This window comes from Cucumis melo, chromosome 4, assembly GCF_025177605.1.
Source record: "Cucumis melo cultivar AY chromosome 4, USDA_Cmelo_AY_1.0, whole genome shotgun sequence".
Lineage (NCBI taxonomy): Eukaryota > Viridiplantae > Streptophyta > Magnoliopsida > Cucurbitales > Cucurbitaceae > Cucumis > Cucumis melo.
The window spans coordinates 12,950,524-12,969,343 of record NC_066860.1 but is presented as its reverse complement, the minus strand read 5'-3'; the positions used below and the strand labels follow the sequence as shown (position 1 = coordinate 12,969,343).

At 32.7% G+C, this 18,820-nt stretch overlaps 1 protein-coding gene across 7 annotated transcripts; it reads right to left on the bottom strand.

The window, feature by feature from the left end:
• Positions 1-3,420: 3,420 nt before the first annotated feature.
• Positions 3,421-17,017, bottom strand: LOC103489832 (tyrosine decarboxylase 2). 7 transcript variants are annotated; one of them, XM_008449141.3, is made up of 14 exons: positions 16,743-17,017; positions 16,494-16,614; positions 15,502-15,574; positions 14,964-15,194; positions 14,029-14,192; positions 13,624-13,764; positions 12,910-12,969; positions 11,836-12,000; positions 5,924-5,980; positions 5,718-5,782; positions 5,238-5,361; positions 4,911-5,048; positions 4,210-4,333; positions 3,421-3,664 (listed from the first exon to the last, which is right to left on the bottom strand). In XM_008449141.3, coding segments are annotated over exons 1-13 (1,461 nt in total). In that variant the 5' UTR covers positions 16,745-17,017; the 3' UTR covers positions 3,421-3,664; positions 4,210-4,213. The 7 variants fall into 7 exon arrangements, 6 of the variants coding, with proteins under 6 accessions (XP_008447363.1, XP_008447366.1, XP_008447365.1 ...); XM_008449143.3 differs by lacking the exon at positions 3,421-3,664 and adding an exon at positions 3,848-4,127 and having other exon boundaries at positions 16,743-16,906; XM_008449144.3 differs by lacking the exon at positions 4,911-5,048 and having other exon boundaries at positions 16,743-16,906.
• Positions 17,018-18,820: the final 1,803 nt, after the last annotated feature.

The window sequence follows — 18,820 nt, the reverse complement described above, 5'->3', positions numbered from 1 at the left end:
ACTATTAAATAGTCATTTTAAGTATTTGAAACAAATGAATATTGATTAGATTAAAATGATTATCAAGTAATTTTTTTTAATTAATTTTAGTAGTAACAAAGAGAAGATTGTACTTATTTATAAAATTGTAAATAATCGTCGAAACTAAAACATTTGACAAAATATTTACATAGACAAACCAAGTGTATTAGGTTTTGTTACGTGGAATATAAATAATTTGTCAATTTTTTCTAGTTTTTAAAAAATTTCTTAATTAATAGATATTATAATTATAATTATAATTATTTTAAATTAAATAATAGATGTTATTACTAAACATGAAAAGTCATATGTAAGATTTTTTCAAAAATACCAAAATATTGAAACTACTTACAAAATATAGAAAAATTCATCACTCTTTACAACGCCCATTTAAATTTGTTACTATATTTTGTAAGTAATTTAATTTTTTTACTATATCTATAACAATTTTTCAATATATGTATATATATATATATATATAGTATATGTATTTAGTGAAAATTCTAGATTAAAAATATAAATCTTGAAATCTAAGATCATGATAAATAAATAAAAATCCAAAGTTTAGAATAAAATAGTAAATTAAATTCATAAGTTGAGATGAAAACTTTAATGTACAAAATAAATACTAAAGTCAAAATATTGGGATAAAGAAAAAAAAATAGATTTCTCATAGTTGAACAAGAAGCAAAATATGTTAATTAAAAAGGAAAAAGAAAAGAAAAGAAAAAAGTAATACAACTTTGAAGTTTAGAGGTTGGAATATTGTAGTTAAAGTTGATAGAAATGATTAAACAAATTCCATTAAAACTCATAAGTGATTAATTATGATAATAATTTAAATTAAAGCAGTTGAAAAGTAAAAAAGAGAATTAATCACATTATTAGAATATAGTTTGATAATTTTTTTAATTTTTATGTGAGGCTTCATCAAAACAAAGCTATGATCATTATATTCTTTCTTAAATTTATAATTCATATAAAAGTAAACGCTCTAATCAGAAAGTTCACTTTTTGGTCTTAACACCAAACGATGATTATCAATTTAAATGGGTTTGGAAATACATCAATACACCAACTCTTCCTTCCTCTTATTTCTTTCATAATACAAACATTAAATTCTATAATTTTAGTCTTATAAAATAATTATTAAAAAAAAAAAAAAAAAAACTTTCATAAATACCCCATTCTAAAGTTTTATCAACTTACAAAACTTCATTCAAGTATAATCTAATTTAGCTTATTTTCACCTTCCAGAGGGAAAGGTGAAAAACTTGAGTAATGTTTCGTCAACCTACAATACAAGCAATATTAAATTTTCACTTTTCATTTGCATGTCGATATTTTTAAGTTTTTATGAGTTTAAAATTGATTATGGAGGGTGAATCAATTTCATTAAACTAATGCGAAAAAAAATCCACGAGACATAAAACAATAAACATTAAATTGCTACAAAATAAATATAATATAAATAATGAACATGTTTATTTATTTAAAAATAATAAAAATGGATTTCGATTTGTCTTTTTTTTTTTTTTTCTTTTGTTTCTAGAAGTTTCCATGAATATTCCACGAAAACAACGATTATAATTAATATTTATATGGACATTAATATCGTAAACTTTGGGTATATAAGGTTAGGTAAATGAAAAGAATTATATAATTAAATAAAACCATATTTGAAAGGTCAAATCCGTAGTTTTGGACTTATTGCATAAACAATGAGAAGAAACAAAAGGTAATGGATTAGTCAATGTTGGGCATAGAATTGTTTCAAAGACTACAAATTTATTGTTATTATTATTATTATTGATGATGATGATGATGATGATGATGATGATGATGATGATGATGATGATGATGATGATGATGATGATGCAAAGAAGAGATGGACAAAAATGAAAATAAGAATAAAGAAGGCGGCGACAAAAAAAAAAAAAATGGAAAAAGACGCATAAAAAAAGAGTGTGAAATGAGTTAGTGGTCCTTAAACTCTGATTTATGAATTGATTATGTTATGTGCATTTAGTTAAGTTAAAGGGAAGCATGTTGGGATGAAGGCCATGTCTGTGGGTAATGGTTTTGAGTGGGATGCCACTAACTTCTCCATATCACTACATATTACAAATTTTAATTATCATCATGCCTACACCTTTGCACTTCCTCTTATCAATTTTTTTGGTAAATACTTCCCATTTATTTTTTTATGATTTTTAAATGAAAGTGGCTTAAAATAAAAATCCCATTTACCAAATCATTTTAGATTTTAATTTCTATATGTTATTTTTTAAAATGTTGTTATATATTTAATTATTAGCTCTAAAAATATTACTCATTATAATTCTTTTATTGTATTTTTTTTAAAAAAAAAAAAAAGAAAGGCTCCAAAATGAAGGATCTAAAATCAATCATCCTCTATGTCAGAAATTTTAAATTTTAGATGGTAATGCACCAGCAATCTTGAATCAAGAATTTAATGTCATGCCCCCTCCAATGTCTTCCCTTCAATGTTGACATGTACTAAGGTCACAGCTGCTGGCTGTTTTAAAGCAACCCATGAGATGGTTGATTGATGTTTTTCATGCATATGTGAATCGTGTGTATTCGTTTCAATCTTATATTTGTTTCTCGGTTCTCATTTTCTTTAAAATAGAAGGTTATTATCATGAACCTTGAATTTTTTGGGATAGATTTCATTAATTTTACTGGACTTTGCAACTCTCGAATTTTGGTATAAAAAATACTTTCGATAATATGTTATATAATTTAATCAAAATAAAGTTGGAAACAACCCTAAATTTCAGGGCTAGAACTCAAATAAAGCCATTTCACTTTATGATTGGAAATAGCTATAATCAATTTTAGCTATAATAGATTTTCAATCATCATATCCCCTTCATGACAAATAAGTGATAAAATAAATACGTCCATTAATTTCATTTATTTGATTGTTTTTTTTTTTTTTTTTTTTTTTTTTTTTTTTTTTTTTTTTTTTTTTTACTTTTATGATTTGAGGGGTAGTTGTCTCTGAGGTTGGTTTGTCAGTAACTATTTATTCTGGTTTCATTGAAAACACTTTCTTTTTGCTAAGAGTTTGAATTTCTATGATTTAGTTTTAAATAGTTTCAAATTGCAAATATTCAATGATTCAAAGTATTAACGTATACAAATAGAATTATTATATGTTTATTAGCCGGTCCATAAACAATTTTCTGAAAATAATCTAATTTAGTTTTAAGGTATTAGTTATTGTTAACGAATGCTCCAAATATTCATGCGTTCTATCACCACAAGAACACACAAGAACAAAATTCTACATTTTAGAGTTCTCAAATTTCATTCATCGAAATTCTTCTTTTAAATGTGGAGACTTCAACTCTATTTATACTAATTAAAATATTAAATCAAAGGACACACCATTTTATTTTATACTCTTTCAACTACTTTAATAAATGAAAACATATAACATTAAAATAAATACATAATCCCTTAAAAATGTGAATGAATCTAAATTATGACTCTTGGGTGTTCAAATAAATTTTGAAGTTCCAAACATTGCAACTCTTCAACTTCCTTTGATTCAATTCAGATTTCTTGGTTTGTAAAGCTTCCTCTATCTACAACCAAGTTCTTTGCAAAAAGGCTACATAGAAAAAAAAGCTCACTTTTAATTTCTAAAATATTACTTTTTAGTATAACAATTGTGGTGACCGAGTCAAATCTTTGACCTCAAAAGAAGAGTTTGTGACACTAGTTACTAAACTCAATTTGGTAGGCTGACAAAGTGTTTACTTCATTCATCTCTCGACTAATGCATGGCGACAACTTAATGTCAAAGTTAAATCAATAGTTTGAAACATGAAGAATCAAATACTTTCTTTTACAGTAATTTTAAGAATGGAAGATAAATCAAATACTTTCTTTTACAGTAATTTTAAGAAAGGAAGATTTGAACTTCTAATTTCAAGAGATGAATGGAAGTTGAAGATAAATAAAATACTTTCTTTTACAGTAATTTTAAGAATGGGAAGATTTGAACTTCTAATTTGAAGAGAGATGAATGGAAGATTTGAACTTCTAATTTTAAGAGAGGTGATGCATGTCAACTGAGACAAGTGGAAACAAACAAGATTATGATGTAAATAAAACTTGAAAATAAAAGTGAATTAGATCAAAGATCTAACTTACGTTCTCAAATAGCAAGCAAAGTGGAAGCCGCATCTTGCAATAACTTCCAAGCAGAATTAATATGCTTTTCCTCTGTCAGTGGCGCCCCTACTGCAAATCGAAGTATGTATTTTCCTGATAAAACCTGCAATTTTGGTTAATTTAAAACACACCTTAATTCTCATTCCTCTTGCATTTACAATGCCAAAAGAAAATTAATTCACCTATCAACCTTAAAGCTTAACTCAAAATGAGTTATACTAATTACAAAACTTAGTTACATCAATACTTCAACTCTCACATCACATGTAGGCTTGAAAATTTGTAGATGACCTAACATGTGAAAGCCAATATTAATTAGAGCCAAGAGTTTGAACACAAGGCCTCCTATTGAGTTTGAGTACTTTGGTTCATGAACTTTTAGCTTTGGTTTGAATACTTTCAACTTTGGTTTATTTGGACATTACACTTTTAAAGATGCCCATCTTGGTTGGCCCCTTCATTTTTGTTTTTATTTAACTTTTAAGGGATCAAAGTGATCATCTTTATAAAGTTCGAGGACCAAAATAGACTAAAGACAAAGGTATAAGGACCAAAATAGTATTTAAGCTTAAATTTAATTATATCAATACTTCAATGTCATACAAAGTACACATACATAGTCACTAAAACACAATAACCAGCTGGGGATTTCTACGACTCTACAAATTGGAACAACTTACCGTGTGAGAAATGAAAATATTTCCGCTAGCATTTACAGCATCTAACAGGCTTTGATTTAGTCTGTTACCTCCATCTTCATTTTTGCGAGATGGCAGAAGGCGAAAACATACTAGAGAGAAAATCCTTGGTGTAACAATCTGCACAATAAACTTTTTAAGAATGACGCTTTGACCGTACCAAACACGGCCATTTTGTTCTTATTATTCTCAATTTTCTTATCATTTTTTACTAAAATGCCACTAGAGTATGTCGTGACTATTCTTTGATGCTAAGGGCGTAAAGGAAGCAATACTACAGAACAAAAGGGCAAGAAAAGAATTTACAACCTCAAACCTTGGATCTTCACGTACAAGTGCTTCAAAACGTTCAGCCAACCTGATATGATTTCTTATGTATTTTTGAAGGTTTTCTGTACCATACAGTCGCAACACCAACCAGACTTTCAATGATCTAAGACAAGAAAAGCATAGGATTACTTGGACTATATAACATTTCTCAGAAACAAGTGTTAAAATAGAAAATGTTCATACAAAAAAAAAAAAAAAAAAAATCCATGCAGGTTTCTTCTAGTATAATCTATAATCACGGAGTATAGTGGTGCATTTTTCTTCTCCATCACAAAGGTTTTACTTGATATAATGAATTTTTAGAAGACTTCCGGACAGATAATACCTGTTCACAGTTGCAGTTCGTCGTTTAGACAGGGTATCAAGTGTCTTCTGGTTACATTTTATATATTAATATCCCTTAGAATGAAAATGTAGAAACCTTTATAAACACATATCATTTCAACTTTGGAGGCACACCTAAAACGGCGCCCAAGTGGAATTTGCCAATCTTTGTAATCCACAACCAGTTCTGCTTCGGAGGCCTGCAATGTCAATAGCATTTAAAGATCCAGCACGCAAAAGAGTTATACACAAACAATACAAATCAACAATTGCAATTTCTACTAGCATAATTGCATTGCAAGAGTTCTCAACAAATTAGGCTGATGGTTGGTCACACTTACTTTGTTCTTCAAGTACTCAGGATTTGTAGAAAGAGACCGGATCAAGGCATGTCTGTCCTGTGGCCACAACACATGTGAATTAACTTTGACGACCGAAAATATATGCAAAAGAACAGAAATATAGTGTAAGGAACCTAGATAAAAATATATTAGTATGATATTAATAAGGGGTATAAGGGTAATTAGCTAAGAAGTTAGTTACTGAATCCTATGTAATGAAGGGAGGGTGAACTAGTGAGGGTAGGCATTAGTTGAGTGGTTAAAGGCTTGAGTTAGTATGCTGATGATGGAGGTTCCCAAGTACCCTGAACTTGATTTATCTTGTTTTTCTTCATCTTTACACATCAATTGTTAGAATTTGTGGGCTTGGCCCTTAGGGTGTTTATGGAAAAAATTATTTATGGAAATACTTACCATTATCCTTTTTTTTTTTCCCTTTTCTTATATATTTGTGTATTCTATTTAATCTCCCTCATTGTAACTTTGTAAATTATCAGATAATAATAAGAGTAACAATATCGTCGTTTTGCTCCCGGTACTCAAGTTTCCACATAAGCTTCGTCATCGTGTTTATTGCTTTCAATATGGTATCAGAGACAAACAATAATAAAACACTAGAAAACAATCTAGGAGAAACCCAAACCAAACCAGAAGTCGCCACTGTCGCCACCACCATGGAAAATTTGCTCCAACAAATTCAGAGACCGTCGATCTACCTAATAGGAACACCTTCACCGCCGTCTGGCAATGAACAGCCTCATGCGCCACCTGTGTCAGGCACGTGGGCCCACGCACCGCCGTCTTTTCATCTCTACGCCCATCCTAGCTTCCTCCACGCTCCGTCGTCTTTCCAACCGTCATACCCTTCTAGTCAGCCGCAACCCACGCACTGTCTATGCCCTCCGGACAGCAACCCTCTACCACAAATTTGTCAAGTCTGTACAGCAAGGCTCCGCTGTCCGTCAACCCTTTACAGCAACCTTTTTTCTATAGTAACAGGACTGAACAACTCCATAATCAATCGGGGGTTGAAGCGGACGAGTCTTTGACGCATTCCAAACCAATCAAGTTGTCGATGTCTTCCAAGAACCAGATAACTTAGTTCCCTAATTTGCTTCAAATTATATAATTGGTCCATTGGGATCGTCTACAAGGAATTTTCCAAGTGAGAAATTAAATAGGCAAAATTATTTTTCATGGTCCCAAAGAGTAAAGATGTTCCATGAAGGCCGCCACCAATTCAGGTTCTTAACTGGAGAGACTATTCTTCCTCCATTGGGTGACGCCTTGGAACAACTCTGGGAATTAGAGGACTCACTCATTTGGTCCATGTTGATTAATAGTATGAAACTTCATATTAACAAGCCTCTACTGTATGCAGCTACTGCAAAAGATTCATGGGATACAACTTAGACCCTTTACTCGAAGCCTCAGAATGCCTCTCGATTGCATACACTGAGAAAACAAGTCCATGATTGCAAATAAGGGACCCTGGACGTGACTTCCTATCTCAATAAGGAGATGACATGGATTTGTGCAGGGAGATAGGTTGAGACATGTCAAATGATGGTATACAATATGCTAAACTTGAGGAGGCTGACCGTATTTATGATTTTCTTGCAGGGCTTAATCCTAAATTTGATACTGTTTATGGTCGTATACTTGGACAAAGATCTCTTCCTTCCTTAATGGAAGTGTGTTTTGAAGTCCGTCTTAAAAAAGATCGTACTAATGTCATGGTTATACTGACTACCATGCCTTTAGTGCCCGATCCTTGACTCATGATAATGACAAAAATAATGGAAAATCAATCCTTATTTGTCAGCACTACAAGAAACAGTGGCAGACCAAGGATCAATGTTGGAAACTCCACAGTCGTCCCTTAGAAGATAAGAAATGGTCCTCCAATGAGAAACAAAACACAGGGCATGCTCACATTAGAGAGACTACCACTGCCAGCACATCTCAGTCAACTGGCTCTACTGCAAACCAGACCAAGACTCTTACTCTTTGTGTCATTGTCCAGTCAGGTATGCCTCAGTCCCTAGGGTTTATTAGTGTTGATGGAAAAAATCCCTGGATTTTAGACTCGAGGGCCACAAATCACTTGACAAGTTCTTCGGAGCACTTTATCTCTTATGCCTCTTGTGCCGGTAATGAAAAAATTAGAATAGTCGATGACTCTTTAGCCCCGATTGCTGGGAAAGAACAAATAGTTTCCTTTTATGGTCTTGCTCCCTAGAATGTTTTGCATGTACCTAAATTGTCTTACAATTCGCCATCTAAAAGCAAGATCACTTGTGAGCAACATGTAAAGCTATCTTCTTACCTAAATCTGTTTGTTTTCAAGACATGAGCTTGAGGAGCACGATTGGCACTACCCGACATAGCGGGGGACTTTACATTCTTGATGATGATACCTCTGGTAGTAATATCTCTAGGGCTAGTTCACTGTTTTTTTATTTTGCACTTCTGAACATGATTGTATGTTGTGACATTTTCAATTGGGTCACCCAAACTTTAATTATATGAAATATTTGTTTTCCCATCATTTTTCTAAAATTGATGTCTCCTCTCTATCTTGTGATGTGTGTATCTAGGCAAAACATTGAGTTTCATTTCCCTCACAACCATATAAATTCACACAACAGTTTACCCTTATCCATAGTGATGTTCGAGTCCTTCTAACTTCTAAGATCATCACCTCATCTGAGAAACGGTAGTTTGTAACTTTCATTGACGATCATGCCCGTCTTACCTGGATCTACCTTATTATCGATAAATATGGGGTTTCCTCTATTTGTCAAAACTTCTATCACACCATTGAAACACAATTCCATACAAAAATTGCAATTCTTCGGAGTGATAATAGTTGGGAATTCCAAAACCATAACCTTAGTGAATTCCTAGCCTCTAAGGGGATTGTTCACCAAAACTCATGCACCTACACTCTTCAACAAAATGAGGTGGCCGAGTAGAAAAAAACCGTCATCTTTTAAAGGTAGCTCGTTCCCTTATGCTATCTACTTCCCTTTATACCTATGAGGAGATGCTATTTTTATAGCAACTTATTTAATCAATAGAATGTCTTCTCGTATCCTCCACCTTCAGACTCCCTTAGATTGTCTTAAAGAGCCCTACCCCTCTACTTGTCTAATCTCTAAGGTTCCCCTTCGTGTACTGCTTATGTCTATAATTTCAGACCCTAATTAGACCAAATTTACCCCTCGGGCTCAGTCATTCTGTATTTGTTGAGTATCCCCTTCATCAACGTGGTTACAAATGTTTTCATTTGCCATCAAGGAAATACTCCGTCACTATGGATGTACTTTTTGTAAGGACCGACCTTACTTTCCGTTGGTCATCTTCAGAGTCTAACAGTACCTTAGAGTTTATCGAACCTACTCCAAGTACTGTGTCTGACTCTGATCCTCATCCCATAGTCCTCTCCACAAACCAAGTTCCCTGGAAAACATATTACAAGAGGAATCTTATAAAGGAAGTTGGATCCCCTACTAGTCAGTCGCCGGCTCCAGTACAAGACTTTGAACATCCTCGAGATCAAGGTATGGAAAACCCTACTGAACTGAGAATGACAGACCTGATGTTGTTCTTGAAAATGTGGAAGAAAAGAATAATGGTGATGAGACTGAGGCTAGATAGGATTCAATAATAATGAAGCTGAACAGGGTCATACAAGGAAACTTGATGAGTATGATCCCTCTCTTGACATTCCCATTGCTCTGAGGAAAGGTACTAGGTCCTATACTAAACATCCCATTTGCTACTATGTTTCCTAGGATAATCTCTCTCCATAGTTGTCTTGAATGGAAGAATGCCGAAAAATATCTACACTGCTTTAGAGTGTCCTGAATGGAAGAATGCTGTCATGGAAGAGATAAGACTCTTGAAAAGAATAAAACTTAAGAGATTTGTGCTCTACCTAAGGGACACAAAACTGTGGGATGCAAATAGGCGTTCTCTCTCAAATACAAAGCAGATGGAACTCTTGACTGACACAAGACAAGGTTAGTTGCAAAGAGATTTACTCAAACTTATGTTGATTATTTAGAAACTTTTTCTCAAGTTGCTAAGTTGAATATTACTAGAGTCTTGCTATCTGTTGCAGTGTGAACAAAGATTGACTTCTATACCAACTAGATGTTAAGAATGCTTTTCTGAATGGAGACCTAGTGGAGGAAGTCTACCCCCTACCGAGATTTGAAGTCCAATTTGGTCGACAAGTATGTAAACTCCATAAATCCTTATATTGTCTGAAACAATCGTCCAGAGCATGGTTTAACAGATTCACTACCTTTGTTTAGTCCCAAGGGTACAGTCAGGGACACTCTGATCACACTTTATTTACAAAGGTTTCTAAGATAGGAAAGATTGCAGCTTTGATAGTTTATGTAGATGACATTGTTTTGTCTGGAGATGATCAGACTGAAATCAATCAACTAAAACAGAGAATGAATGATGAATTTGAAATCAAAGATTTGGGAAATCTGAAATATTTCCTTGGATTGGAGATGACCAAATCTAAAGAAGGCATCTCCGTGACTTAGAGAAAATACACTCTTGATTTGCTAACCGAAATAGGTATGTTGGGATGTCGTTTTACTGACACTCATTGAATTCAACTGTAAACTAGCAAACTCTGATGATAAAGAACAATATCAGCGTCTTGTAGATACCAGTTGATAAAGAATAATATCAGTGACTTGTGGGTAAATTGATTTACTTATCCCATACTCGTCCTGATATTTCATTTGTTGTGAGTGTTTTCAGCCAGTTTATGCAGGTCCCCTATGAAAAACACATGGAAGCTGTCAATAGAATTTTGAGATACTTGAAAATGACACTTGGTAAATGGTTGATGTTTAGAAAGACAGACAGAAAAACCTTTGAGGCATAAACTAACTCAAACTGGACAGGATTTGTTCTTGACAAAAAGTCTACCTCCAGTTATTGTACCTTTGTTTGGGGCAATCTTGTAACTTGGAGGAGTAAGAAGCAAAGTGACGTGATCAAGAGCAGCGCTGAGACCGAATACCGAGATATGAGTTTAGGAATATGTGAGGAAATTTGGCTCCAGAAAGTCCAATATGATCTTCATCAGAAATGTGAGACACCATTAAAGCTTTTTGTGATAATAAAGCCGCTATTGGTATTGCTAACAACCCAATTCAACATGATAGAACTAAACATGTTGAGATTGATCGACATTTCATCAAAGAAAGACTTGACAGTGGAAGCATAAGCATTTCGTACATCCCTTCGAGCCAACAAGTTGCTGATGTTCTCACCAAGGGGCTTCTCAGACTAAACTTCGACCTTTGTGTTAGCAAGTTGGGCCTCATTGATATTTATGTCCCAACTTAAGGGGGAGTGTTCGAATTTGTGGGCTTGGCCTTTGGGGTGTTTATGGAAAAAGTTATTTATGGAAAGGCTTACCATAAACTTTTTTTTTTATATCTTTGTGTGTTCCATTTAATCTCCCTCATTGTACCTTTGTAAATCGTCGGAAAATAATAAGAGTAACAATATCGTGGTTTTTCTTCTGGTACTATGGTTTCCACATAAGCCTTGCTTTCATGTTTATTGCTTTCAATATCAATATATTTAGATCTTATACTAGTTAGGAAGTAACAGATAGTCGATCCACCAAATGATTTTCTAATGTGCCCAAAATAGTGTGGATAAAGGAATGGAAGTGAACTCAACTCAACTACATTTGGTTTCTACCTTTTTGCTCTTTATGGAAGGAGGTAGTGCGAGGAATCTATCAGACTTAGAGAATTCATATACCATGAACATACATAACCATGCTAACACATATTCTATCAAAGAAAGCAGACATTTCATTTTGAAATCCTGTTAGCGGACATCAGATATTGTTACGCATATACCTTGACCCACAGTACTGAACAATCGAAGTTTGTCAAGAACCACTTGTGAAGATTCATATTGAATGAGTCAGCTTCTTCAACACCGTCAATGTACTGTCGATATTCAGGACATACACATGCACTTCCAGCATAAGCAGCATCAACGTGAAACCACATTTCGTGCCTCTGTCAACAGCAAGGGTTCTGCTCATGATAAATTCTTTTGGCTAAAATTCAATCAGAGAAAATCTATGAATCATAAATACAAAACGAATAGTTTTTTTGTTTTTTTACATATGTGTACATTGCATGTGAATGAAGACTACATGAAACCACTTAGCACGTGCTTTGTATATATCATGTTATTTATTGCTAGCAGAGCAGATGGCAATTCAATTTAGCTCTAGCCTTCCCAATTACATAATCCCCATGTTTCACTCATTACATCCAATCCCAAAACATCGGTTAATATAGAAAGGCTTGTCAAAAGTAATATTCCCTTTTGCTTTTCCACAAAACATTCTTAAACATCGTTAGTCGCTTTATATGTCTATTTTACTTCAAAAAATAACCATTTTAGTTCTTGCCTACATTTTGTTTTTAAAAAATTAAGGACATAGCTTTGAATAAGTATTAATATGTTAGAATGTGTACGATTTCAAGCTATTGAAAGTAGAGACGTACAAAAAACAAATTTACGTGAAAACCCTAGTGTTGGGAAAAAAAACCACGATACTAATATTTCTTATTATTTTCTTATGATAATAAGGTACTAACGGAGAAGTATTTATAGGCAACACGAGCCTTATTAAAATAATAAAAAATTAGGGCAAAGTAAATCTTAAGTACCCTTGGGCTTTCAACATAACCTAAGCCCACTATTTCTAACACAAGCATTGGACACGTGGGCCAAAATAGTTATTTTGAGCGGTTAAAATAGATATTTTAAAAGTTTAAGACCAAAATAAAGTAAACTCTGATGTCTGGGACCAAAATGTACATTTTGAAAGTTCAATCATCAAAGTCAAAAGTGGAAAAAACGTAAAAAATTCAGAAGCTATGCCATTTCAATTCAGAGGATAAAAAAGTGCTAACCTTAGCAATACTTCCTAGTTCAGGGAGAGGATCTACAGCTGTTGATGATGTAGTGCCAACCTGCATGCAAAAACACCAAATCTTACTGAACACACAGAATTAGGAGTGAGCGTAGATGGAAGGATGGGGCAATTGACCCTGTAACTGTCTTAGCCCTTAGGGAGAGGACAAGGAAAAAAAAAACACTTCCCATCCAAATTTTTAGAATTGAAAGCCTATAAAATATAAGTCGTTCAAATATAAACTTTTTCCTCTCTGTGAAAATTGCTAGTTCCACTCTTGTGAAACACATTTCTGCAGTCAATACTATAATATTAATACATGAGCCTGTTATAGTCAGGTAAAAGACGATCAAAATCCTAGTTAAAAGACTAAACCTAGTGTTTCAGAAAAAGAATCTGGTACATGGGTTCTTCTTCAGTATTTATCTTCAATGTTTATTTGCTTTGTTACTTTCTTCCTCAGGAAAAATAAGACTGAAGTTGGAAATCAGATTGGCCAGCATAAACCAACAAAATCGAGCAGTTCAAGAAACAGACTTAATTCACTGAAGAACTTCTAAAGGCCATTGTTAAATTATACTAGGTCAAATAGTAGACTGAACTATGAAAACTCGATGAAGCCAGATGGTGGGTGGAACCATAAATACTGCGGCAAAACAACTTTTATTTAATGAAATTATAGATCTTAAGCAAGCATATTCTTCGTACTTACTGTAGCACATAAGAAAAATGGAATTAATCCTCTGGCTGTATCACGTGAAAGTTCTTCAGAAAGAACATTGGGAGAAAGAGCATAATTGGTAGAAATATCTGCTTTCAACCATCTGCAATTCTCAGGATGAATGCCTCCAATCTACCAAAAAATGCAGAACAAAAATATACATTTAAATAGGCCAGGAGCTTATTCATTGGAGTCCATACTTATTTAACCAACTGACAATCAAAATAATACAGACAACCTTAAGGCATTTGTTCAAAAGGTTGTGTTTGTGATAGATTTTTGCACCATTCATAATATAACGTGCTTAATGAAATGATAAATCACCTCAATGAGGTAAATTTTTAAGAACAAAGTTAGAACCTTGATTCAAGCTTGAATATTACACCTTCAAATTACCTGGCATGCCTTTTGTAAAGCAGAGTGCGTTTGATCAGATGCATAAACCACTAGTTTCTTAAGGTAATCTTTTCCAAATCTTCTTAGAGCTCGATCACGGGCGGCCAGTAGCACGACTAAAACAGCTTCACTGGCAGTTCCCTGTATTACTCCCCCGCCTTTTCCTGCAGCAAGATTCTTGTTTTATTACATACATTTCACAAGTTCACAGAATATCTTAAAGCAAACCAAAGCATAAAACCAAACTAAAACTCAATAGTTCCTCTACGTCCTTATCTTTCCACAAGTTTCTCGAGCAACCTTGACATCAAATTCCTTGAGCACGGAATTACGTCCAGCAATAGAAAACATAATTACTTTATTTTATTTTCCATTCTATGAGGAACTCCAAACTACCGTAAAAAAAAGTAGCTTCCCAGTTTAACTTTCTAGCATGGTATATTAATATAACAAGTATAAAGGAAGCCTTATTAGTGTAAGTATAAAGGAAGCCTTATTAGTGTAAGGTACACAAAATTAATTGATTCATTTAAAAGAAAAACATCATACACATTTACGATATTCAAAATCACTTGAAAGAATGTTTTTAATCATTCAAAAAACAATTTTGGTGGTACGAAAATAGTGTTCAGTGTAAAATCAATTATCAATTTGATTTTTGAATGATTAAAGACATGTTGGAAGTGCAAGACCAAAGTGATTTCAGTCAATTAAAAAATCACTCTCAACCATGCCTGAAATATAAGTCAATAACACAATATTTAATTAGCTGCTTGAGCTTCATAGTTTCCCTGTTTGAATGAACTAACCTCAGCAGAGATCCTCACTTAATAAGAATGTTACAAATATAAAACAAACACTTAAATTGAATGTAAGAGAAAGCTTCATTGTTCATCAAAAACATTCAAAAGCACCATCACAATCGACAAAACTACCTGACGAGAGAAAGTCATCAGGCAGCTTCAGTAATTTGGCAAGCCAATCAAGAACTATCATCTCAAGTTCTGTAGCAGCTGGAGAAGTTACCCAACTAAAACCAATAACATTAAAAGCTGCACTGAGCATTTCCCCAAGAAATCCAGCAATGCTACTGTTAGAAGGATAATAAGCGAAGTAGTTGGGGCTCTGCCAATGTGTTACACCCGGAAAAATCTTTTTCTGGACATCTGAATCACGAAAAGAATTTATTGACAATATGATTACAAAACCCATTGAACTATCTAAGACTCGAACATTAACCCAAAAAAAACCTAGAGAGTTTCCTACTCGCATTTTACTGACTTTATATTCTTTTTACGAATAAAATTTCATGGTTAAATTATTAATCAATAATTCCAAATCATGTTACACTTAATACTGTTAAATGCCTTGAACTATATAAAATACTTTTGAGTCTGTCCCACTAAAGAGTCCAAACGTTTTGGGGTATTACTTATTATTTCATCCTTCCACAAGAAGAATAATAAATTTTACCATCAAGAACACTTTGCAGTGATTCCGGATTATGAGGTGCAGATTCTGGTAGAAGATTTCGAAGATAACCGGGCTGCATGGAAATACCAAAAGGCATATCAGAAGGAAAAAATGAAAAAGTGCATGGGATGAGGAGATTTAAACCTTTAACTCAAAGGAAGAAGTCCATGTTAATTACTGAGTCCATTTTGTCATCAACTTTTAGTTTTTCCTTTTATGTTATTTTTAAATGGAAATAAGGTCTCCATTAATGGAAATTAAAAGTAAAATTATAAGAACAGCTTTATTAACACTTAGTAAAACCAAAAATAACACCACTGAATTATCATCCATTTTGGTAACACTTTTACTTTCAATATGCTTCATTACTTTCTAAAATCAATTTAGAAATATTAGCCGAGTTTAATCATTAAAATATACCTTTAAAATTTGTATTTTTTACAATAGTTTCAAAATATAAATAAATAAATGAATAAATGTTGGGCCGCATATATTTCATTTTGTTCGCAATTGAGGAAAAAAGTTAAAAAAGTGACGAGAGAAAAAAATATGACAAACAGCTTTTCAAAAAAAAAAATCATAAGCAAAAGACGATTAAGTGAAAAACAAAAATACAATCAAATTCAACTTCAACTTCGAAACTTAAGAAATAAAGAGCAGCGTTAAATTTAAATAAATTGCATAATCACAATACAAAAGCCAAAAAAATAAAATAAAATAACATAAAAATTTATTTTTAAAAAAAAAAAGTGAAAGAAATTTGTGAATAACATTTTGAACAAGATTGAAAGTAGGTCAAGAAAAAATTTGAACAACAATGGAAGTACGTAATAGATAAAATTGTGCTCTTCCACGTTGAGAAACGTCTAATTCACACTCACATACTAAAATGCGTAATACATAATTATCATTCAGAAATCAACAAGTAAAACTAAAAGCAATCAATACGAAGAACAGAAAAGAAAGAGGATCCTAGGAAAAAGCAATGCAACCTCTACTTGGCTGAGCACGGGGAAATCCTCGATGTTTTTGTAATAATCAGCAATGAAATCCACCATTTTATGAGCACGTTCTCTGAGTTGCTCAGCATCCATCGGCTTCAATTCATTATCCCTGTGGACTCAAAAATAAACCATAGAAGAACAGAAACAACAATCAAATAGCCGAAACCCCTATACTGTCGTCAAATAGAACAAAAAACGAAGAATCGAGAAAAGGGTATATTAGAGTTGATGACCTACATTTCTCTGCTCGGACTTCTCGAAACCGAGTCCGGGGAGATGTTTGAATAATCCGACGAAGCAACCAACAATCAGTGGTGAAGCGGATAAATAATGAAGACGACGAAGGTATCGATTGGATATTATAATTCAGGCTAAATATCAACATCAAATATCAAATATCAAATATCAAATATCAATATCAATACTATTTTAAAAATGGTTTTTAAAATTTTGGACAAAAATGTCTTTCTAAATTTTGGTTAATTTCAATTATGTCATGCATTAACCGAATGCATTTTAAATCAAATAACTCTAATTCATGTAGTAAATAATCCTAAATACTACATCCACTATCGTATATTAATGTTAAAATTAAATATTCATATTTAAATTGAGAAAGATTTTACCAATTGTGGATTTAAAAACAACTAATGTTTTAAAAATGGTTTTGAAATTAATATTATGATAAATATGCATTAAAAAAAAAGCAAAAGTAGACCAAATGAGTCTCTTGTCCTTCTCTCTCTCCTGAGACATATATAAACAACAAGGTGGAGTCTCCATTTGTGAATCACCAAAAAGAGATAGAGATTAGTCAAAAGTTTAAAATAACAATATCAATTTGTTTATTTATCCATTTTCTTTTTTTTTTTTTTTTAATAACTTCATTTTCTCAATGTAATCAAACCTTTTCTTTTGGAAGATTTTTGAAAACAATTTATTTACATGATCTGGCATTCAATAAAAATGTGGTATACACAATCGAAATGATATATATGTAAATGAAGAGTAGCCAAGAAAAATCAAAAGAGAATTACCACAGTTACAAAGTAGCATGAATGGATTGCCACCAAATAAATATGTGATTTTTAAGTAATTCACATCAATTTTTTTTATTTCCTTTTTCAATAGAATTCTCTCTATTTTGTGTGTTTATTTAAACTATAAATTAGTTTTAGCTTTTTAGTTCAAATTTTATGGGTTAAAATAACAATGAAAAAATAGTTTACATAAATGTAATAAAACTTCTAAATATTTATGACATGTATAACAAAATAAGAAAAGCTTATGAAGCCTGATCATTTATTCATAAATTTCATATATACCTTTGTTGGTTTTAAATATTGCGGGACAGTTTGTGTATGAAAGAAAAAGAGACATCCGTAGTGGAAATATAGAATCTATTTTACTCTAATTGCAACTAAACTATTTAGTAATTAACATGCTTGAATCTATCTTAATTAAACAAAATTAGCGTTAAAAAGAAAATGTACCTTCATAGCTTTCCAATCCTCGTAATCTCCTCACTAGAGATGTCCACGTGGCAGGGCGAGGCCGGGGATGCCACTCCCCGTCCCCGTCCCCGCCCCCTATATCATTCCTCATCCCCGTCATTTTTCCCACGAGGAACGGGGCAGGGGTTGGGTTCCCCGTGGGGAAATATTCCCCGTTTTGTTTTTTTTAACATTAATCTCATTTTTCAACTATTAGAATATAAATTTAGAAATCCATCCATAAAATTCAAAGATATATACAAAAAAATCAAAGATCAATCCATAAGTATTCTAACAAAGTCTCCAATTACAACATATTTTTTAAGACACAACAACATATCTTTTAAATATAAGTTTACAAATTACAAGTCAAGGCAAAACATATACATATACTTTTTAAGAAAAATTCACAACAAAGAAATGAAATCAGGGGAAAAGAATAAATAAATGTAATAGAGAAAAAAAAAAGGAATAATATCAAAATAGGTTTTTTTTTTAACACATTTACATATTATTAAATAAGTAAATAGATATATATATATATATATATATATATATATATATATATATATATATTAATTATATTTATATTCGGGGTGGGGTGGGGTCGTAGTATGGGAATGTATTCCCCATCCACGGCCCTGTGTTGCCAATGGGGAACAAATTTCCTCGCTCCCTTTTCCTTTTTCGTGTAATCGGAGATTTTCCACCCCATTCGGGGCGGGTCCCCACGGGTTAAATGGACATCTCTACTATTCACAAACCCGAACCGGGGACCACCACCAGTGTTGACCCGCTATTTTTGAACTTAGAATCGGGTTG

Excerpts from the sequence above, each read along its gene's own strand:
- LOC103489832 (XM_008449141.3), bottom strand. Across the intron at positions 15,575-16,493 it reads CCGTGCTCAGCCAAGTAGAG|CCCGGTTATCTTCGAAATCT; the intron begins GTTGCATTGCTT and ends ATTTCCATGCAG. Across the intron at positions 4,334-4,910 it reads ATATTTTCATTTCTCACACG|GTTTTATCAGGAAAATACAT; the intron begins GTAAGTTGTTCC and ends CCAAAATTGCAG.